General features: G+C 41.6%; 4 protein-coding genes across 4 annotated transcripts in view; 1 reads left to right on the top strand and 3 right to left on the bottom strand.

Moving 5' to 3' along the window:
- Positions 1-22,947, top strand: part of hopx (HOP homeobox) — a 404,275-nt gene that overhangs the window by 22,347 nt on the left and 358,981 nt on the right. The window lies entirely within an intron of this gene.
- Positions 2,905-6,794, bottom strand: arl9 (ADP-ribosylation factor-like 9). Its single transcript, XM_072395159.1, has 4 exons — positions 6,424-6,794; positions 4,947-5,124; positions 4,042-4,217; positions 2,905-3,952 (listed from the first exon to the last, which is right to left on the bottom strand). Exons 1-4 carry the CDS (start codon positions 6,631-6,633, stop codon positions 3,776-3,778), a joined length of 741 nt encoding a protein of 246 aa, XP_072251260.1. The 5' UTR covers positions 6,634-6,794; the 3' UTR covers positions 2,905-3,775.
- On the bottom strand, positions 9,007-10,258 carry LOC140318488 (snRNA-activating protein complex subunit 1-like). The gene has a single exon (XM_072396323.1). It carries the CDS (start codon positions 10,072-10,074, stop codon positions 9,022-9,024), a length of 1,053 nt encoding a protein of 350 aa, XP_072252424.1. The 5' UTR covers positions 10,075-10,258; the 3' UTR covers positions 9,007-9,021.
- srp72 (signal recognition particle 72) lies at positions 11,048-21,966 on the bottom strand. The gene is made up of 19 exons (XM_072395166.1): positions 21,830-21,966; positions 21,250-21,370; positions 19,890-20,010; positions 19,014-19,157; positions 18,824-18,935; positions 18,714-18,745; positions 17,337-17,461; positions 17,175-17,232; positions 16,969-17,100; positions 16,751-16,879; positions 16,386-16,458; positions 16,070-16,134; positions 15,626-15,721; positions 15,370-15,473; positions 13,849-13,926; positions 13,433-13,570; positions 13,280-13,317; positions 13,016-13,175; positions 11,048-11,944 (listed from the first exon to the last, which is right to left on the bottom strand). The coding sequence occupies exons 1-19, from the start codon at positions 21,927-21,929 to the stop codon at positions 11,761-11,763; spliced, it is 2,010 nt and encodes a 669-aa protein (XP_072251267.1). The 5' UTR covers positions 21,930-21,966; the 3' UTR covers positions 11,048-11,760.

The following is a 22,947-nucleotide window of genomic DNA, read 5'->3' on the forward strand; positions in this document are numbered from 1 at the left end:
GTCCTCCCTTGCTGAGAGGTCTCTTTTGTGCCTGGCGAGGTATTGAATTCTTGCACTTGGAGCAGCTCCGAGTGCTGAAGCAGAGATGGGCCATATTGGCTCCTGGTTGCCCCAGCTCAGTTTCTCACTGATCAATAACAGGATGGAAAGTTTCCAAAATGACAAAAATATGGCACAGAGGCAGTGAAAATAACTTCCAAGTAGACAAAACATTATGATTTCAATCAGCTATAACCTCAAATCATTTCATCACTGTTTCCCCCTCTTTAAAACACATTCACAAAGTGCCAGACATCTGTCTTTAATTGGGTAGTTTAAAGAAATTGCCCTCAAAGAAGGAAACACAAACCACATTGGCTCCTGGATTCTTGGAGTCAATTTCACGTTGGATTAATGAACACACATAGAATCTCATATGATTTGACGGCTGGAACAGAAACAAGTCCTACAAACACTTAACATTTTTCAGATTTATCAAGACATTCAAGGCCATGATACTTCTTGAAAGTTTTAAAGAGTGAGCTACTCACCAAGGAGTAGTCTCCCAAACTGTTTTTGAGGTTTTGTGCCGTGCCAGCTCCAAAATTCTGCCAAATAACATAACGACCACTAAACATCCCAAATCTGCATTAAATATGAGTGTATTTTAGGGCCTAAGGGAAACATACAATCACTGGGTGGGTTTCCCATCTCTGGTGAGGGTTTGTTATTTTCCAGCTTTGGAAATTGGCCTCAGTCTTCAGTTAAAATGTCGGTTACCAGCTCTAAACCTTACTATGACTATTAATCAAACACTAAGACACAACTGTCAGAGCTTATCTGTTAATACTGCATTTTTGTGTCAGTAGTTTTCATTTGCACATATTTTTACTTAATGCATTCTGCGTCTTGACAGAAGGTCACACGAGGTCACATTTATGATACAAAAGTAAACATAGCTGCATATATATTTGGTAAAGTATGCATTTTTACCTGTCAGACCATCAAGTTCGGGACATTTAGTGCAAACCTTGGTCAAACTATCACATCTGATTATACAATGCTTATTACTTTTAGCTAATTATTTCAACTATTTGTTACTTTTTGCAGCTTTGCCCCCTTGTTGCATGTACATGATGTTTGTAGGCAAGAAACTCATCTATATTTCTTACTTTCAGCAACCTTTCAACAGTTTATTACATTTAGCTAACTGCTTGAAATCAGTTATCTTTAGCAAAGAGTAACATTGTGTTATTTGTAACGTTTTGGTTAACATTTCAAGAGTTTACGAGTTGCTTTCTAAATATTTCAACAGTATATAATTTATTAGTTTTAGATAACTGTATAACTTTGTTACTTTTGTCACGGTTTCTTTCAGGAGTTTAGTTACTTTAAGCTAACCTTTTCAATAGTTTATCAATTTAAGCTAATGTTCAACATTTCACTTTAAGCTAACTTTTTAGCAGTGTAATCATTAAATTACTTTTTTTTTAGCGCTGTATTGATTTATTTAATCTGTTTTATCCTTTTTTCTTAGTTTATTTGTTACTTTTTTGTTGATCTAATTTGTAACATATGGCTAACTTTTAACCAGGAACTTGTTACATTTAGCTGTTTTAATAATTCACTCATTGCTTTTAGCTAACAGCATTTCTTACTTTAAGCTAACTGTTACAACAATATACTTGTTGTCTTTTGCCATGTCAGCAGTTACTTTCAGCTAATTTCCACTGTTTGTTGCTCAGATTCTCCAGCAGCTCCTCAGCAGTACATCAAGCATCTCAAACTCTCCTTTTTGATGCTCTATAGCTCAGAATCCATCAAATTTATTCATTTAATTCATCCAAAGTTTTTGCAGAATTGCAAGATTTTTAATCTAATATTGATAAGATCCCTCAACAGAGGTTTTTAAAGTATTAAAATAATATCATGTAATTATTCCTTCAATAATACTGACTCCTTGTCCAGTTAATGCAGGTGGTTGTTTTTTCAATTACCTTCTTAATCCTAACCACTGAGTGGTTATATGTTCATAAAACAAATTCCTCTTAAATATAAGTGAAAACTATACAAGTTTCCCCAAACTTTAGGACAAATTAAAACATAAGCAGCTCAGTTACTGTACTGGACATTAATATTTAAATATAGCACATGAAAAAGGTAAACAAACATACAAATAAGCACACTTGTAAATGTTCAGTTGAGCTTTTTAGAAAAAAGCCATAATTAATTCAAGAATGCTTTTCCACTTAAGTAATAAGTTCTGTACTCGTTAATCCGGCTTCGCTGCTCTGCTTAAGTGAGCCTTTTTCAGAATGAAGCTAGCATTAATTTAATTCTCCATTATCAATGAAAACTCATTAATATAAGCCTAAGAAACTCATGATCAATAATATAACTTCACCTGTTTGATGAGCCAAATCTGTGCTGAATACCTGCAAGAATCAACAATAAAAAACATATTAGATCATAAAACTATAAAACACTTAGGAACTCTTAAGTTTACCTTGTTTTCCAGACACCATCCTGCCTTTCTGGCTACATGCATCAGCCTGATACCCATTGATGGATGTCACTATTACCACCTGCAGTTGCTGTGGAGTCAAGAGTCCATAGCAACCAACTCCAAACCTGAGGAGTCCTTGAAACTAGAGTCAGCTTGGTTAATACATTTATCTCGCCGACTCACGACTGCTGGCACAGGACAAGGAAAGCGATACAAATAGGTCACCCGAAAAGATGGGTACTTGGGTGTTCCTGGAGAGCTGGACTTAAGATATAAATGTTAATAGATGGCATGACATGACTAAACATCACATATAACCTGGTTTTATCCTCACAAACAGTAATGCAGCAAACTCTTAATGATGGTTCTGTTTGTGGAGGTTAAAGGATTAAAAAATGACCACAAAAACACACAAAATCTTTGTGGAAACAGTTTATTTTAGACTGAAAAATGAACTATGTGACAGTATCATACTGTTCAAACAATGCTGCTTCTGATTTGATATTTGAGGCTGTACATTTTGTTAAAATACTTTACATTCGTCAAAATTAAACATGGTGGCAGCGTAATGCACCTTTACCCCACAGAAAGCATCATGTCTGACACCAAAAACCGAAAGAATATCCGTCTTATAATCCATTTTTAAGACAAAGCAAATTCCCTTTTTAAAGTTTAAGACAAAACACACAGAGTGACTCAACGAGTAACTTTTAATAATGGAATCCGGTACCAGGAACTGAGTGAAAGTCGTGTTGTTGTGTTCAGGTTTGGTAATAACTGTTGCAGGTCCTCTGTCACACTCTAAATCTTTCAAAGTTTTGATGTTTTTTTTTATTTGAATGTTTAGTTTTGAATTTATAGTCCCTTAAAGTTTATGTGGAACAGAGAGGAGAGAAAGGAGCACGAAATGATGGATTTATTTGTCTTTCCTTTGCCCAACACAGGTTTAAATCTTTATTAAATCCCAGATATTAAAACTGCCTCCACTGCAGCATTAAATCACATCAGATGCTTTTTAAAATAATGCAACACTCTTGAAATGTGTAACACTTATGGCTCCATCACCTGCGAGGAAGAAAAGATGCTTATTCAAATAAAGGTCATCAATTACAGACCCGAACTCATCAGGTTTGGGCCATTTCTGACAGAGAAACTGAGACACTGATGGTTTTCATTTCCAGCTGCACACAGATACTGTACAAGAAGCTGTTCACCCAACAGCAAAGTGCAGAGAAATCGTTCAAATTGATCAGAAACACAGGACTGCATCACAACCACCCAGAGAGCGTTTCATCTGCCGTCACAAACCATCTGGATGATCATGTCCCGGGCGTCCCGGACGCCCGAGCTCAGCTCCGCCTGGCCTTTCCTCACATGGGTACCGATGAGGAACAGCTGGCGCTCGCCCACCTCAGACAGGGACAGAGCGTCATGGAGGTCAGTGATGCTGCAGGAACCTGGAAGATCCTGGAATCAGAAGACCAGCATGTCTGGTTGAAGATGATGTTCATCTTCCACCGCCCAAACAGCCCAGAATGCTTCCCTGTCACACTCACCTGTTTGTTGGCCAGAACCATTAAAGGCAGGCTGGGGCGGGAGGCCAGCAGCTCGAGTAAATGTTTCCTTGCGACAGGAAATAACTCCGGGTTTGAGGAGTCGACCACGAACACCAGCAGCAGAGCTTTGGACATGTACTTCTGCCAGTACGGCCGCAGATCCTCTTTACCTCCAACTGACAGGCAGACAGTGGCAGAGAGGCATCGCGTCTTATTCATAGGGCTTCAAAGACTTTTTTACATCACACAGAATGGAATGTTAATGTTTCTATTTCTATTAAACCCAAGCATGAAGCCACATTAAGAACTGAAGGCACCTCAGGACAAAAAGGACAAAAACAAAGAGGTTTTCTCTGCCATCAGCAGATTAAATGACAGTGTTGTAATATTAAAATACCGTATTTTTCGGACCATAAGGCGCACTTAAAATCCTTTAATTTGCTCAAAAATTAATGCTGGTTGTGCTTTCTGACCTAGAACTGATTTTATGTGGTACACGGCGCTCAAAAATCTGTCAAAATGTTTTAGCTCGGCTTTGGAAAGCTTCAAAGCTGCACTGCTGGATGGATTGAGCATTACGGGCCACCGTAGTCACGAGCCTCGAGCTTCAACATTAAGGTGTGTGCATTCATTCATTTTCTATACCCGCTCCTGTTCAGAGACATGCTGATTTTGACTTATCTGGCTTTTGTTTAATTTAATGCGCTTTATCTATGAAAATAGACCCGTTAGCAGTCGATCATTGATATTGAGCTTTATAGCCCGAAAAATACGTCATTTTGAGGCGACAGCAGCAGCACGAGATACAATCTGTAAATCATCATGTTTAAATCATCCTAAAGGTGTCATGAACAGCCTGACCCCTCGATGGTCACTAAGAGGTTCTGCAGAATCCGAAGACTTACTTTCTAAAAACTCAATGTTCATATTGTCTTTGCTGATGGAGACGGCGTTGAAGCCCTGCGTCGGCTGAATGTCCTGCTCCAGGACGCCGGTGGACAAACAGCACAGCAGACTCGTCTTACCGGCTCCATCCAGACCCAGAACCAGAACCTGTGTTCCCCTCGACTCCGCAGGCAGAGACTGGAAGACAGACCAATCAGATCGGAGCTGAGCATTCAGGTCCATATCAAAGAATGCATTTCTCCACAGCTTAAAATAGCTTTTTATTCGATCTCTGCGAGAAAAGGAATATGAAACCTAACTTATTGTTTGTTGATAAATAAAAAGTTCCATTAAACAACAAGCTCACAGCTAATTAATCCCCATGAGAGTAAATTCAATGGAAAAACAGGAGTTTTATTCGGTGGTTTATCGTCCGAGTCGGTAACAAACGTAAAACAATGAGTGCCAGCCTGGCAGTTAATGCAGTTCATGCAAAGTAAGCATGAATTTAATAGTGGAAAGTGGGGAGTCTGGTACTAAGCGGACCCAACTTCAAGCCCATGTAAGTCGAGTAGAGTCTGAGAAAAGAGGTGAGGGTGACAATTTGGGTGTCCACAGCCCTGTTCACACATAAAATGCAATTTATCTGCGAAAAAGCAAAGGAGTCCTTGTTCTATTTGGCACATATCAAACAGAGCCGGCTCAGCCCTGCATCAGTGTGTGCCAACACATCAAACCGGATCCGTAGATTCAGCTGAGCGACCTCAGCAGAAGAAGACTCGATCCTCATCATTTCCTTCACAAAAAGCACAGAAGACTCACATAGATTCACAGGAAATGTGGATTTCTACATGTCCCAAAGTGTGACCTGGCATAGAAAACCTTTGTGTACAAGCAGATCAGATTTATAAATATATTAATAATAAATGTATGTGTTCTGAGTTATTAGTATTTTGTGTCAAATGTTATTTCTATAAAAACAAGGATAAATTGATCAAAGAACATTTGCTGTTTTGTTTTTTCCCAGCAGGTAAGAGCTGATACACCTAAATAATTCATTACTATCGGACGGAAAAACAACGTTCAAATTCATCTAAAAGACAACTTCTTTACACCATTCTCGTAATTGCTGAATTTACACGGGACTATGAGTCACTTTAGGGATTTTTCACCACGTTTTCGCTTCGGATTAAGCGATTAATCTAAAAAAAGATTAATCTTCAACACAAATAAGCAACAATGACCTGTAATGACCTACATTTCCCAGAATGCCACGCAACTCCCCGAGGACGCGCCTACACGTGCTACTATTGTTGTGATAGTGCGAATATACGTTTAACAAGTAGCTTAATACATATAAACCGTGACGAAGAAGCTGAAACATGATTAAAAATAACGCTTTCGTGATTACTCAAACATTTGCTTTTCTCGCCTTGAGTTATACTTTGAGCTGCATTTTAAATTCTTCTCATGTTTTACCTAAACTCAACACTTTACCGTCGATGTTTTCTGAGCTTCCGCAGCCTCTTCAGCCGCAGCCTCCTTGCCCTCCTCTCTGGTACTTTTACCGTCCTCTCCCGGCCTTGTATCGCGTTTCTTCTGCCCGGGAGAGGGCACGTAGTTCCAGATAAGGTAGGCGACTCCCCCCGCTAGAACCACGGAGGCGCTGAGGATGCCGGCTTCCCTAAGACCGAACATGGTGATCATTTGCCGGATTAAGTGCTGTGTTTTTTCGCGTTGTCTGCGTCCGACATTTTCTGAGTTTTAAGGAAGAGTTGAATTCGTGTCCGCCTTCTTGCTCTATTCTTCCTCAACAAGTGGATTAAGTGACAGGAAGCTCAGGATGAACTTCTCCACACGATATTTCCGGCTAAAACATGCCGCTGTTGATGCAGTTCCACCAACTGACCACAAGAGGGAGACAAATGCTTAAAAATGAGCTGTGAGTTCCTTTGTTAGGTTCACCTGTTCTATTACCTGTCAACACAAACAGCTCATCAGGCCGCATCTCAATGCATTTAGGCATGTGGAGGTGGGCGAGACAACTTGCTGAAGTTCAAACCGAGCATCAGAATGGGGAAGAAAAGGACTTTGAACGTGGCAGGTCTGAGTATGTCAACCATCACTACGCAGCCCGTGGCTCTCAAAATTTAGCTGAAATTTAGCCTGTTAACACAAAATTAGTTTTTTTTTTAGGCAAGATTAATCTGCGCACGTTCTATACACACGTTCTAGAAATATGTCAAATTTAACGCCTATATATGTATGTGTATATATATTTATATATATTTGGATAGATATGTCCGTTCCTTTATAACCCATCTTCTGATGGCTACTTCTAGCAGGATAATGCACCATGTCACAAAGCTCATATCATCTCAAACTGGTTTCTTGAACAGGACAACGAGTTCACTGAACTCCAACGGTCTCCACAGTCTCCAGATCTCAATCCAACAGAGCAGCTTTGGGATGTGCAGTCGACAAATCTGCAGCAACTGCGTCATTATGGACCAAAATCTCCGAGGAATGTTTCCAACACTTTGTTGAAAGTGTGCCACGAAGAATTAATGCAGTTCTGAAGGCAAAAGGGGATCCAACCTTTTACAAGTTAGGTGTTCCTGATAAAGTGGCCGGTGAGTGTATAGTACAATCCAACCGCCAGGGGTCGCCATTAATCCTGAAATGAGCCGTAAACTTATACATCATAGAGGTGATCTTAATAAAGCATTTAGCCACATGTACGTGTGTTATTTGAGTGGAAATCCATTTCTACCAGTTGAGACAAAGTATACCACAATTAAAAAACATTTACATTTAATTTAATATTAACTTAGCTAGAAAAGGAAAATTCTCACTTGAGTTCAGTTGAGTTAAGTCAGGAAATATAAATATGGAAAATGTGAAGAATATGAAGACGAGTGAAAAAGAAAAGGTAAAAAGTTAGGATTTCTAATATAATCACAAGTTTCACTTTGTATTTAAAAGTTTTCACTTCATCATATGGAAGATCTTATTTCTTAAATTAATATATTTTTCTTTTTACTTTCATCTTAGAGTTAAATAAAAAGTTATTTTACTAAAACCAGGTTCATACTGAACTTGTGCAATAGGTTTCAAAATATGTACACAATGAAATTAGGTGACATATTAACGTAATCAAGGACAACAAAGCACAACAGATCAAAAAGTGTAAGTGCAGCCCCCCCCAGTGAAGTCCCATTTTCATTATTGGATAACAACTTATAAAAGCTGAGGCAAAACAAATATTTTCAATTTCTGGCCACTAAAACATGTCAATTTGATGCTTCTAACTGAATATTTGGACTATGGAAATATTAGCAGGAACTTTTCACCATTTGTACATTATAATATTTAAAAAAGTATCTCAGAGGTGTAAATTAGACCCGTGGTAAACATTTTGTTTTTCCTAAGTGCTGCATAAGTTATTTGACTTTTCCTCCTGTAAATATTCATCTTTTCGTCCACATCTCCTGAGGTATGGTCACACAGGAACATACTGACCTGTGAAAATATGTTTAAATATGCTGCTCTTTGCTTGGAAAAAGCTCAATCTGAGATGGATGGTTTTATTACACAAATTCAAAGAAGTTGTAAATCATTTGGAGACAAATATTTGGCTGCAAAAGTTACGCTTCAATTATTTGACCCACTATGACGGCTTGAAAAATACCAATTGAGCAGCTGTCCTGCTTGTCCAGGACAGTCAGAGAGATTTTAAATAGCAGGAGTCACATTTTTCCCCTCAGGTTGAGCAAAATGAAACAGATACTCATCCTGCTGCTGAAACCTCAAACTCTCACTGAGAAGTACATTTTTGTCTCAGATAACTGATCAGCATCAGTTTTGATGGTTTACAGCTTCTAAAATGTGAGAATTTGCCATTTTCAGGCAATAGTTTTACTTTAGTCTGTGGTCAAGTCCATTGACCTGATGAAGATGAGAACACGATCTGGACTTTTAGGACTAGAGTCATAAAAAGAGACCGTGAGCCAGGAGTCAAGAATTTATTGATGAATATCTCAAACAATGATCCCGGTTTTAACTTTGGGCTCATTACAGCCTGTACGGTGCGGTCTAGTGGAGCTTCTTCATGGGAACCCCCTCCAGCTGCTCAGGAATGCTCAGAAGCCAGGCCTGAGAGCTCCGCTCCTCCTTGGTCACGCCCAGGCTGCTCCATGTCCGAGCTCGCAGTGAGACGGGCCTCTTCTTCTTCGGAGCTGCAGCTTCCTGGAGCTGCTCAGCGCCAGAGCTGGACGAGTCCACCGCCTCAACCTGCCGGTGTCTCCTGGACTTGGGCGCCTCCTGGTAGCCGCTGTAGCTCTTCTGCTTGATGGTGGACAGGAGCATGGCTCTTCTGCTGCTGTACTCCTCGTCCTCATCCACCTCTTCTGCAGCCTTCTCGCCTTTGCTGGCCTGTGAGGGGAAAGTCTTCTGTTGCCACGTGATGAACTCTGACATGCACCGTTTCAGGTGGAGGGCAAAGTCTCGGTGGGTCATGGTGACCTCGTGGTTCACCTCCACGGTCTCCTTCAGCATCTCATAGTGGCCCTGGATGTTGGCCAGCTCATCCAGGGTCTCTGAAGACATGAGTTCGTGGACTGCAGTCGTCCTGCTCAGGAAGTCGAGGCACAGCGGCTCGCTTTTTCGTTTCTGCTGCTTCTGGAAGGTGAGAAAATGAGGCATGGCCGTGTAGTGGAAGGCTTTAGCCACAGAAAGCTTCTGATAGATATAAACCACATCGTGGTGCTCCGAGTCCACAGAGTCTCTGAGGAAGCTTTGCACGTGACTCCAGTCCCTCAGAGCGAGCCTGATCTTCAGATGAGGAGTGGCAAGCTGCGTGTGGTAAAAGCCGAACATCAGATACAAACCACCGACTCGGACCTGATAGCTGTACGGAGGCAGGAAGTATTTCACGGCTGTGCCAAGAGTTATTCTACTGAATCTCTTCAGCTCACTGCTGCTGGTGATGCCGATGAAGACGTCCGAGAGGCACATGTCCCTCCAGATGGCTGAGAAGTCCTCATACCTGACCGAGTCCGTCTGCTGGAAGCGGCCCAGCAGCGCCTCCACGTCCTCAGTCAGCGGGCCGTAAAACAAATCCGAATAAGCGGGCGGAAAACGAGGCATGGTGTCCACGGAAGAGCCTCCTCAGGCGTTTTTGAGGCTGAGCAGACAGCAGGTGTGTCTCATTAGTGATTAATTATAGTGAAACAGCGACACCCAGTGGCAGAAGAAAGAATACATCAAACAGTTAAACCAGCAGAGTCTTTGAGGGCAACAAAAGCGACATAAATAGAGAAGAAAATACATTTTCTCTTGAAGCAGATAACTGCACCTCATCACTTAAATTACTTTTGTTTTGTTAAAGCTTTTAAAGAAATCAGAACTATATTAATAAACATGTCCGAGAGCATTAATTGGGTCGAAGTTGAGTGTTCAGATAACCTTGAAATATACTTTAAAGCAGAGATGTCAAACTCCGGTCCTCGAGGGCCGCTGTCCTGCAGGTTTTAGATGCTTCAACACACCTGATTCAGATTAAATGGAGTTTAAATGGTGCATTGATCTGAATCAGGTGCGTTGAAGCATCTAAAACCTGCAGGACCAGAGTTTACCTGCTTTAAAAGTCTTTTGACAGAAGTATTATTACTCGGATTCTGTGTAACTGACTGACAGCCTTATTTAAAGTTTCTATGATACTTGAAATAAGTATCTTTTATCGTGGAATCTGTCTATTTACTGATCTTTAATCGATTTACCTTCATCTTTCCGACGTCTGCTCTGGAAAGGTGCTCAATAAATAAACTTTACTTCCTTATCATACTCACAAATCACAGATGAAACATTACAATATATTTTAAAGTAATTACCTGGTTCACGCTGGAGATTTTCCTGAAATTAAGAGAAGCTTTTCGTAAAAAACACAAAATAAAGAACTCTAAATATGCATCTGGGACCAAAGATTCATGCTTCTATGTCTGATGGATGTTGCTGCATTAAAAAAAACACATGATTAAAACAAGAAGAAGAAGAAATTAACAATACGCTGCAGTCAGGGAAAGAAAAGGAGAAAACTCTCACAGGAAGCACACGACTCGTGTTGCTGTTCAGTTTTATTGAGACTTAAGAAAATGGGAAAACTGTCTTTTCAACTCATGCATCCGACAGTGGAAATACCTTCGCTTGAATTCAGACACCGATTTAAAAATAAATCTTCCTTTAGTGCAGCCGACTGAAAATAAGAAGACATTAAAGAAATGTGAAGCAGACAGTCCGACAGCCTAAAGGACAATTCCCCCTAAAATCCCAACTTCAAGTCACTCTAAAAAAACTGCGTAAACTATTCCAAAAGGATTTAACATACAATAAAAAGGAGCAGACCGTTGGTAACATGAAGTTTGTAAAGAACTGACATGATTTTTAAGGTTTAATTACAATTTAACCGAATCATTTAACAATTTTGAGACATTCGTGCGTGCAAACCTCACAGAAACGTAAAATACGTCATGTACGGATAGAAAAATACCCCAGAGAACATTATTCGTTGCTAATATACTGCTCAGTTATATCTGTAGTATTTGTTGACCTCAAAAGGTCAAAACTGTTTTTAAAGAGCAACATAAAGCCTATTTTAGCGGAACTGTCCTTTAAATATTCTCCTTTTGTACATTAAAAAACAAAAAAAAACAAATTAAAGGCGGAGAACGAACGAAGAGTCGATTTTGGTTTCACGTTGGAATAAACGCACCGAACTAAATAAAACTGAACTTGAAACAAAAGGCTCCTGAATTCTCAGCCAAGTCGAAGGCGTCGCTACCAGCCTCCTTTGCCTCCCTTCTTCTTCTTCTGTGGTGCTTTCTTGCGGGTTGCCCCTGAAGCTGAAGGCTTCTGTTGTCGTGGGGGGACCACGCCGGGGGCGGCGGCGGCTGTGGATGATCCGGTCGCAGAACCTGGTCTCGGGGAGGTCGGGGGGCTACTGGCGGTCTTACTGGCATCCCTGAGGAGAGACAAAGATGGAGGATTGAGACATTATTGTGATAGCTGTGCTCTCTTTTCAGAAATTAGAAGGTTTTTCTCCCTATTTAATAGCATTTTCTTTAAATAAATTCTCTCAAAATAACACTAAAGAATCTGGCAATCCTTCTTCCCTCGGCTCCTTCTACAGAAAACAAAATCTGTCTAAAAGCATGTTAATTTGCCACAAAGACACCACCAGAAGCCACTAATAATGTCAAGGGACACGGTAGGGTATTGTTACATGTGGAAAGGCTGAAAACTTCAACAACTTTGTTGTGAAAACTGACCAAACGTTTTCATGTGATTTTATTTTAGTCTGAAGTGGGACTGAGGAGCTAACTGAGGCGCTAACTGAGGAGCTAACTGAGGAGCTAACTGAGGCGCTAACTGAGGAGCTAACTGAGGCACTAACTGAGGAGCTAACTGAGGCACGAACTGAGGTGCTAACTGAGGAGCTAACTGAGGAGCTAACTGAGGCACTAACTGAGGAGCTAACTGAGGCACTAACTGAGGAGCTAACTGAGGCACGAACTGAGGCGCTAACTGAGGAGCTAACTGAGGCACTAACTGAGGCGCTAACTGAGGAGCTAACTGAGGCACTAACTGAGGAGCTAACTGAGGCACAAACTGAGGCGCTAACTGAGGCGCTAACTGAGGAGCTAACAGGAGCCTTTTTTACTGTAAAGTAAAACTGTGTGGAGACAGGCTCTGTTTAAGATCCGTTTACGTCAAAACAAGTCAACAGCTCACAGTTTCAGGGTAGCTTTGAGAGTAGCTTTCATTAAAAAGCATCAGAATCATGTCGGGAAAAGACGAACCCACTCAGATTAGTGCACTTTTTCAGACCTGAGAGGAAGCTGCAGGTGTGAAACACAAATCCAGGTTCCACCTCCCGACACATTGATTGTTAGAATAAAGTTAATCTGCCACAACAGATTTCTCCAGCAGCTGGAAATCTACTGAAACAAAAGCCCTAATGGAGGCGATTTCCTCCATTAGTGGAGTCGATTACAGGGAGCAGCACACATGCATCTGACTGCAGTTCACTCACAGCTCAGCTGAAGCTCCTGCTGTCGCACCCTGTGTGCCTTTTCCGATCTGCTCCTTCTTCTTGCCCTTCTTCTTGCCTCTGTAGTAGGAGCGCTCCCTCATGGGAAGCCACCGCTCGGGGTCAGGAGTCGCTTTTGGGTCGTAGTTCTTGGGCAGTTTGCCTAAAAAAAGATCGAGTGGAGTGAAAACTAAATGATCAGCTCGATTATTTCAAGGCCATTTTAGCTGTAAAACTCTCTGAACACATATATTTGATGAAATGTACCTTTCTTTTTCTTCTTCTTCTTTTTGATTTCGCCTTGACTGTAGAGAAAATAGAGAAAGGAAGGCTGTGAACACGAAGCGGTGCGAGCTCAGCCCTTCCATGTGGATCAGTGCATCTTGGGAACAGTTCAAAGGCAGACCAATGAGGACTTACCCTGGCTCTTTGGGAAGGTTTTCTCCGATGATTTTAGCAGCTTTTTTCCTGACGTACGTGGCACCGTGGGAGTTCTCCAGCTCATCTACGTCCACGTTGAAAGACATGGCGTCTGCAGACGGTAGGTGCTTGCTGAGGCTGGAGAGAACCACTAAGGACATAACAGTTTCTTTGATTTAACCTTCTCTGCTGTGCAGACAAGGCTACAATAAATTTCATTAGTAGAATTACTAGTTTTATCCGACCGTGAGTCCCAGTCAGGGAAAAGCAGCAAATTATCATATTTATACGTATAAAGAAGTAAAAAATGAGATATTATTTAACATCTACATCTGTAGAAGATACTTTCAAGCTATAAGACAACAGTTTCAGCTCTAATCCCTTTCATTTGAAATGTTTCCCAGGTAAAAGGATACGATTTAGCTTTATCGGTGTCCACCAGAGAATAGGCAGAGATGAGCTGTGCCAGTGTGTGGACGTCGTTTGTGTTTTGTCTGCATTGAAAGAGGAACAAAAGAGGACAGTACAACATCTGTTCAGGGAAATTTAAGACCCATAACATCGAGTACATTTAAAGTGTTGCATATAAAATCCCTCCAGACTGTTGAAGACTTGGAAAAGCATCTGAGATGTTTGACTTGTTGGAAAGAAGCAAAGAAAAAGCAGCAGCTGTGAGACTTTTTCCTGAAAAAGCGGCAGCTGTGAGACTTTTTCCTGAAAAAGCAGCAGCTGTGAGACTTTTTCCTGAAAAAGCAGCAGCTGTGAGACTTTTTCCTGAAAAAGCAGCAGCTGTGAGACTTTTTCCTGAAAAAGCAGCAGCTGTGAGACTTTTTCCTGAAAAAGCAGCAGCTGTGAGACTTTTTCCTGAAAAAGCAGCAGCTGTGAGACTTTTTCCTGAAAAAGCAGCAGCTGTGAGACTTTTTCCTGAAAAAGCAGCAGCTGTGAGACTTTTTCCTGAAAAAGCAGCAGCTGTGAGACTTTTTCCTGAAAAAGCAGCAGCTGTGAGACTTTTTCCTGAAAAAGCAGCAGCTGTGAGACTTTTTCCTGAAAAAGCAGAAGCTGTGAGACTTTTTCCTGAAAAAGCAGCAGATGTGAGACTTTTTCCTGAAAAAGCAGCAGCTGTGAGACTTTTTCCTGAAAAAGCAGCAGCTGTGAGACTTTTTCCTGAAAAAGCAGCAGCTGTGAGACTTTTTCCTGAAAAAGCAGCAGATGTGAGACTTTTTCCTGAAAAAGCAGCAGCTGTGAGACTTTTTCCTGAAAAAGCAGCAGCTGTGAGACTTTTTCCTGAAAAAGCAGCAGCTGTGAGACTTTTTCCTGAAAAAGCAGCAGCTGTGAGACTTTTTCCTGAAAAAGCAGCAGCTGTGAGACTTTTTCCTGAAAAAGCAGCAGCTGTGAGACTTTTTCCTGAAAAAGCAGCAGCTGTGAGACTTTTTCCTGAAAAAGCAGCAGCTGTGAGACTTTTTCCTGAAAAAGCAGCAGCTGTGAGACTTTTTCCTGAAAAAGCAGCAGCTGTGAGACTTTTTCCTGAAAAAGCAGCAGCTGTGAGACTTTTTCCTGAAAAAGCAGCAGCTGTGAGACTTTTTCCTGAAAAAGCAGCAGCTGTGAGACTTTTTCCTGAAAAAGCAGCAGCTGTGAGACTTTTTCCTGAAAAAGCAGAAGCTGTGAGACTTTTCCCTGAAAAAGCAGCAGCTGTGAGACTTTTTCCTGAAAAAGCAGCAGCTGTGAGACTTTTTCCTGAAAAAGCAGCAGCTGTGAGACTTTTTCCTGAAAAAGCAGAAGCTGTGAGACTTTTTCCTGAAAAAGCAGAAGCTGTGAGACTTTTTCCTGAAAAAGCAGAAGCTGTGAGACTTTTTCCTGCTTCAGGCTGCTTCAGGCTGGTTCAGGCTGGTTCAGGCTGGTTCAGGCTGGTTCAGCGTTCTGTGGGAATGTTGACTCACTTCCACAGCTGCTCCAGATCACTGATGGCTTCTTTTTTCCGCCCGTGCTTCAGTTTGAAATTCGCAGCTTCTCGCACGAGAGCCAAGTGTGCGTCAGATCCGGGCTGCAGAGGAGACACACCTTCAGTCCAGTCCAACACAACAAAGCTGCGCATGCTCAGATAAATACGCTCGTATTGATGTTGTGCACGAGGGGAGCAGAGTAAAGAAAAGGCTGGTTTGATTTGTGGGGTGGAAAACATCAGTGCACACAAACCTGCTCTGACTGATGATGCTCAATCGCCTGTTTAAAAACATCGATGGCGCTGTCGATGTCCTCCTCGTGAGAATACATCGCCACCAGAGCTGAAACCTGGAAAGTAAAGGCACGGTTTAGATCAGGGATTAGAACACAGTCCTCTCTGAAACGAAGCCCTTTGGGCAGGGATGTCCAGAGTCGGCCCTGGAGGGCCGCCGTCCTGCAGGTTTTAGATGTTTCCCTGCTTCAACACACCTGATTCAGATCAATGCCTCATCAGCAGCCTGCTGCAGAACTCAGAACTCTTTTGAAGAGCTCGAATTCATCTGAATCAGGTGGATTGAAGCAGGAAAACATCTAAAACCTGCAGGACAGCGGCCCTCCAGGACCGACTCTGGACGTCCCTGATTTAGATGAATGTTTGTGGAAAAGTACAAAAACGATCGTCTTTCAGCGTCTCACCATCCCTGCTTTCCGTTTGAACTCTTCGATGGACCTCAACACGTCACACGCTTTCGTCACATGACCTGCAGACCAAAAATGGCTCATTTCAACAGAACAGAAAGCCCAGAATAACAAAGCCGAAGCTCAATTTAAACGTTTAATACGTCTGAAAACAATGAGACAAACTAACAAAGTAATTATTAAATCCTGTGGACAGATATTCCTACTGTGGAAGTTTTACAGAAGGAAACTGAGCTGCGGTTTTAAACACCATCACGTGATGTGGCTGAAACCTGGTTACTGACGTCATGACTGCATGACAGCGAGTCCGTACCTTGGACTAAGTAGAGTTGTGCCATCGTCAGCTTGATGCTGGACGCGCTCTCTGGATTTTGATCAGAGAATTGCTGTAAAAAAGAAAAAAAAAGTGGATTAACACGCAGACTTCATTTAAATCATTTAATCTTTGAAGTGGAAATAATCTGTGTTTTTCTGGGTGATTCAGTGGGTGACAACAATAAAAGCTGCACTTACTGATGGTTAAAATACGTAAATAAAAGAGTCCAAAGGTTTGGAAAGTGCCGTTTTCCGTCTCTCATTCATACATACAGAGACTTTAACACATTGATGCAGAGGAGCAGAAATAATGAGGCTTTTAACTGCGTGAACCAGCCTGATGGCGGCGTGCGTCAGGTTTACCTGGAGCAGCTCGATGGCCCGGCTGTGCTGCTTCTCCCGGCACAGCTGGGCCACCTGAATGAGGACCGGCCGCGGATGACCTGGATTCTGCGACTGAAGACTGGACGACAGCTTCCTGCACTGATCGGCCTGTTCTCAGGCAGAGAGCAAAGCGTCAGTTATGGACGAAATGAATGAAATGAGCCTTCGCTGCAGCCTCTCCCTCATCACATCCACACCTGGTTAGTGTACATGGCCAGCAGGGCTTTGTTGAAGTCGATGGCCTGCAGCTGCTTCTTTGCCAGCTTGTATTCGACACCTTCAGCATTCGTCAGCTTCACCTTTTTCTTCGAGTCAAACACGTTTTGGTCCTGAAGGAGCACACTGAGCGTTAACAGCGGCTGACATTAAAGAACGAGGCTCACCGATAGGTCGACCCGCCCACCTTGTTTATCGTGATGATATTGTTGGCTGTCACAGCCAGCAGCCCCACATCCGACGGCCTGGAATCAGATCACAGTCATGTCATGGAATAACTATTCAGCACCTAAATGGCTCAGGTCTATCATCCGTTTAGGACAAAGTTTGAGACGATGGCTCGACTTACTTGAGCTTGATGACCTGGTTGTAGAGCTGCAGCGCCTCGTCCGTCCGACCCTGTAACTGCATGATGTACGCCATCTGAGAATGGATGACCGCCAGCTCTGACTCGATGTCCTCTTCAGTCACATCCTGGAAGAGACAAACCAGCCATTAATCTGCAGATTAAACAATCTTCACAGGTATGAACAGGGAACAATGACTGATTTCAGACAACAATTCAAGAAGAAAGCAGCTTTAAAAGTCTCAGTCTCAGAGGTTTTACTCCACTTCTACGAGTCCATTAAACAAACCAGAACAAATGAGAGTGATCAAATTTAACAGGTAAAGTCTGTAAACCTGGAAGATTTACAGTAGATCTAAAGATGAAGGCTGATGATACGTTGTGAGTGGAGAGTATATTCATGTCTAAATGAGCACAAACAGAGGATTTCAGAGGATGTTGAACACGTTCATCAGGCTGGAAAAGGTCACAAAATAATCTGTGAACAGTTTATATACGTGCAGCAGTCTGCGAGGCCACAGAAGAACAATGGATTCCACCAGTGAATTCACAGGTTTAATGTTAGGATGCTTCTCTTTGAACTGAATCTTTACATAAAGTCAATCATGCAGCAACAGTTTGCACACAAAAAAAAGAAAATCATGGACTCAAGCTTCAGATAATGACCCCAGATTATGCAGATGTTCATCAAATGCTCCCCCACATATTCATACTTACACACAGTAAATGTACATTAATACAGCTGAAATCCCAGTGAAGAGGCTCTCATTCAAATATTTAAACATCATGATGGAAAATCAGCCCGTTAAGACCATTTGCCAACTGTCCCACCTCTCCAACAACATCCAGATCACCATTCAAGTAACTTAAAGACAACATCTGTGCAGTGAACTCAGCCAATAACTCAGTTCTGCTCCAAAGCACGCACACGACCCAAGGACAGGTGTCCTGTAGCTCGAATCAGGTGAGCAGGAAGCAAACTGACCGAGCTTTGGCACACAAATAGCTCTGATAAAGATGGTTTAAACAGGAATGTATGTTGTGGAGAGTCAGAGTCATTACCCTAATCCAACAGAAATGCTATGAAAGGACATGAAGTCAGGAGTTCATGTGAGAAAACTCCCAAAAAAGCCAGAACTGAAGCTGCTCCATACAGAGAAATGGGCTAAAATTCCTCCAAACTGATGCTTATTAGAGCTAAACTCAAACATTCTGAATATTTCTGGGAACTGAAGGAACCTTTAGAAGCTCGTTAAAACCTACAGTTCAGTCTCTGATGAACTTATAAGATAAAAATCTCAAAAGAAAGTCTTATGGGCACATTTCACCGTCACCATAAAGCATTTTAATGACAATGTTGGATAAAAATCAGGCACTTACTGAATCATCTGTCAGCGAGACTCTGCAAAGCTCTGCCAAAGAAAACCAAGAGTTACTATCAAACACCATTAAAGAACAAAGTGGAAGCTGCCGGGCGTAAGCAGACTGACCCTCCGCCTGCTGGAGTTTATTGAAGGCCTCCGTCAGCCGTCCTTGGCCAATCAGAGCGCAGGCGGCGTTGTAGCAGAGCTCGTACGTCGACTCGGGAAGACCCAGATCATCCTACAGAGAGAAAACGCTCGGTGTAAAGACGTGTTCGCTCCTTACACCCAAAGAACAGCGGAGTGGGTGCCAGCTTACGATCGGCATCTTCTCCCACTGACTCATCGCAGCCACCACAGCAGCGAGGTTGGTCTTCCTCTCCTCCTCGTACTCATCCTGAGAGTTTCTGATCAGATCGGTGTAGACGGCCTTGCACTCCTCGTAGCGCTCCAGCCTGTACAGCTGGACAGGAGAGAAGCTCCGATCAGATCATCAATAAGGGAAGGATGGTGAATAATTAGGGCAGGTGGGAAAAACAGCCACTCAAACAGATTTAGGGTCTTGAATACCCGTTTAAAGGCTATAAAAGGAGATTAAACAGGATATTAAACAGGCTGCACTGCTGGTGGCTGTAATTCAGGAGAAAAACTCGCTGTGGACACTTTAACCTCTGGAATATCATATTACATCATCTGGGAAGACACCAATTAGTCCCACGAGTTGACTGGAAACATCATTTTATTCTTTACCAGGTCAGTTTTCTGATTTTCTCTCCGGTCCCCTTTGACTTTATTTATTTTACAGCGTCCCTTCACCTTTTCTTATTCACATCCTCTGAATGGGAATCAGAAAACAGTGGCTGAAACCTGGTTACTGACGTCATTTATAAGGAAATCAAGGGTAAATAGTGTGGTATGGACTTAAAATACACTTATTTTATCATGTTATCGACACTCATATACATATTTATGCATTTATTTATCCTTTAAAGCACAAGCATGAACCCTCTGAGACACCTCACAAAGAACAACATCTAACAAAAGTAACCAAATCCGTGCTGTGACATCACAGCAACACACAGTTTACTCTTTTAGTGTAAACTCTGAGGCACAACATGCAGATTTGGTGTAAAATTTGGACAACAACATGGATTACAGCCACCCAAACAGGAAATATACACTATGAGTGACTCACCACTTGACCCTGAAGTTCCTTTAGCTTGTCGGTCTGCTCAGTTGCAGCTTCGATGGTCTTTAGGGAACTTTCCACTCGGTTCAGTCGGTACTCGCAGTACGCCTTTTCAAACACAACCTCACTGACGGGAAAGAAAAGACAGAAATACATCAACAGGAAGACGCTTCGCTCTACAGTGAGTTAAAAAAAGCTTTAATACTAAGGAGGATAGTCTGTATTAAACAGGGAGACAAATGCGGCTCATTTTCAGGAGGAATCAGTGTCTTGATTATATTTTACAGTCCAGTCATATAATTATGATTCTCAAACGACACACAACACTGACTTCCTGCTCGTTACAGGTTGCTCTGAGGCCTTTAATGACCAGGCAGCTGCTTGTTCTGGACTGGTATCACTTCAGCTTGAGCTTCTGTCATTACATCCCAGTAAAAAGATATAATTTGAACTCTTTTAGAGGACCACAGTCCCTGATAAATGATGTCTTAATATCAGCAGTAAATTTGAAAGGACATGAGTTTATGTGATGCTTTTCAGATGCTGCTGATCACTTCAGGTTCACAGATTTAATCAGTGGTTTATTGTCTGCTTTCCTCTGCAATACACTTAAATCACCAGTGCAGACGGGCTCTCTAAACGCCGTCTGGAATATGTTTAATAAATACCAGCTGATTCATGAGTAAAGAGCTCGAGATGAGTCGTTCTAGCACAATACGGCTCGACTCGTACGTGTTTTGTTTGCCATTACATATAGTGCTGCCTCGCTGTGGGAAGGATGCTCATCGTCGTAGCTTGTGTGAGGCTTTAGCAAATTAGATATCCAGGATTTATGTTGTAAATCGTCTGCCAGACTTTCAAACAACTTCAAATGTCAAAGAAACACGTCGGTGCACGAAGAGAGTTATTAACACCCACAGGAGATTATTATTTCTGACCAACTAGCTGCACCTGCTGTGTTTCCATGGCAAAACATAGATCCAGCTCACTTAAAACCTCAGCTAAAGTAGTACGAAATAAGCACCAGAGAGCCTCAGTCACATGGTTCAACCTACAAGGGAAAATCTAATCATTAGGTGCTTCCCTACAACAAAAGATTTGAGCCAGAATCAAAGGAAAATGACCAGGAATAAACCGGTGTTTGAAAAGTGATCAAAACTACACTTCTGAACCCCATTTTAAAAGCTCACTTTTATCTAACAGCTTCCACAATAAATTAAATTAGTACTACTTATTTACCTTGAATGTGTTGCTTTTATCCTTTGATTTTGCATTTAAATGTGTTGTAACTGCATTTTAAATGGCTCAACATACAGGAATAGTTATTGGAGTTTACAGTCAACACAGGTGAGTGACAGTTGTTTACCTGCCGAGCACTTTTGAGTGGGTATTCATGACATTCAGCGCCTCTTTAAAGCTGCCATTCTGAACGAGGCAGACAACTTTACAGTGAAGGGCCGTCAAGTCGTCCCTGTTCTCATGCAAAACTATGGGAAAGAGAAAAACAGGTATTGACAAGCACGTAATAAATCTAATTCTAAAGGCATATGTAAGCCACAGACCAGTTTTTTGACGACGTCATAATTAAGGGGAGCTTTAAATTACTCTATAGCATCTTATTGGCTAACTACATGCTAACAGTCAGGCTAGGGACACGTCAGTGGTCAGAAATAGACAACGCAGTTCTGCGGTGAAAAATAACAAAATAATGATGCAAAAAACAAACAAACAACAGCTGACACATTAGCTTTATGACAAAAGCACATAATGCTCCAGAAGTAATCAGATACATAGAGCTACGTTGCTGTTTTAGACTTGACAGTTAGTTAGCTTAACCACATGCTAACAGCTGGCGCAGGCTCAGACTCCCCCTTAACCGGGACCAGAGTCTGACCACCAGCCCGGTCCGGTTTTCAAAGGCAGGCCTGTCAAACATGAATACCTACTCTTAGTGAGAGCTTTCAGAGCTCGTGTGTAGTCTCCATTCTGACCACAGCGGTTTACTTCGGTCCACAGCGAAGCCACAGAGACCCCTCCGCTCGCCATCTTCGCTGAATGGACCCACTGGGAGGCGGAAACAGAAAGACGTGTACTTCCGGGTTCATAACAAAAAGTCAATAAGAAAAGAAATACACAAATAATTACAATCATGATAATACGATTAAAACATTGAAAATAAGTGATCTTTTTTATCAAGAATAGTTACTATGGTGTTTTTCCGATGCTAATATAATTATTTTTTTATGTTAAACTGACGCAGGGAAACGATGCCTTCACGGCTGACCTTTAAAGCCGGAGCAAGCAAAACTGTTGCAAAGACACCAACGCTAAACAATGCAGTAGCAACAATGCAACTGCAAGTTAGTTTTTTCTCTTTCATAGATTTATATACAGTTAACTGCATGCGTGATCAACTCTACCTGTAATGACGAAGTCAGGCTTAAAGCTGTTTAGAAATGTAAACACTTTAGTCTGACAGCTTGTTTTAACATTTTATTTTCTTAGAGCTTCTTTTGTCCTTATTGAAAAGGTGACGCCGATATTATACAGTACGATGAAGTTTTGATGCACTGGCAACTTCAGAGGAATTTTATGGACTAATTGACCTTTATCTCTTAAAACATGGTCACACGAAGGCAGTAAATCTCCATTAGTGACAGGCTGGAACTGGTGAAAGTTTGGCATTTTTATTCAATATTTCTTATTTTCTTAAATATCTGTACTTAGTATCTCGGAGACTGGATTATACTATCTCAGAATTATGATTTATTATATTAAGATTATGACCAAGTGCCTCAAAATGAGGATTTAATATCTCAAAACTATTATCTAACTATTATATTGTCCTACATGTTCTACAATCTACTACCTCAAAATCTTTACTTATCATCTCAGCAGATTGACTTAGTACCCAAGCTTATGATTTAGTGCCTCAAAACAATGTCTTGGTATCTCAAAACTATCACATATTATTTTAAAATTCTGGCTTTGTTTCTCCAAATTTTGACTTAGTATCTAAAGATTTTGACTTATGATCTCAAACTCTTGAACCTCTGAACGTTGG

This window comes from Leuresthes tenuis, unplaced genomic scaffold, assembly GCF_036924035.1.
Source record: "Leuresthes tenuis unplaced genomic scaffold, fLeuTen1.0.hap1 SCAF_11, whole genome shotgun sequence".
In the NCBI taxonomy this organism is placed as follows: Eukaryota; Metazoa; Chordata; class Actinopteri; order Atheriniformes; family Atherinopsidae; genus Leuresthes; species Leuresthes tenuis.

Bases quoted from the DNA above. Each gene is read 5' to 3' on its own strand.
- LOC140318488 (XM_072396323.1), bottom strand. From the start codon at position 10,074: ATGCCTCGTTTTCCGCCCGCTTATTCGGATTTGTTTTACGGCCCGCTG.
- arl9 (XM_072395159.1), bottom strand. From the start codon at position 6,633: ATGATCACCATGTTCGGTCTTAGGGAAGCCGGCATCCTCAGCGCCTCC. The intron at 5,125-6,423 runs GTAAAGTGTTGA...TCTGTCTTCCAG, and splicing joins AAGCTCAGAAAACATCGACG to TCTCTGCCTGCGGAGTCGAG. The intron at 4,218-4,946 runs GTAAGTCTTCGG...TCTGCCTGTCAG, and splicing joins GAACATTGAGTTTTTAGAAA to TTGGAGGTAAAGAGGATCTG.
- srp72 (XM_072395166.1), bottom strand. From the start codon at position 21,929: ATGGCGAGCGGAGGGGTCTCTGTGGCTTCGCTGTGGACCGAAGTAAAC. The intron at 18,746-18,823 runs GTCAGTCTGCTT...TTTCTTTGGCAG, and splicing joins TAAACTCCAGCAGGCGGAGG to AGCTTTGCAGAGTCTCGCTG. The intron at 17,462-18,713 runs GTAAGTGCCTGA...TGTCTCTTCCAG, and splicing joins TCTCGCTGACAGATGATTCA to GATGTGACTGAAGAGGACAT.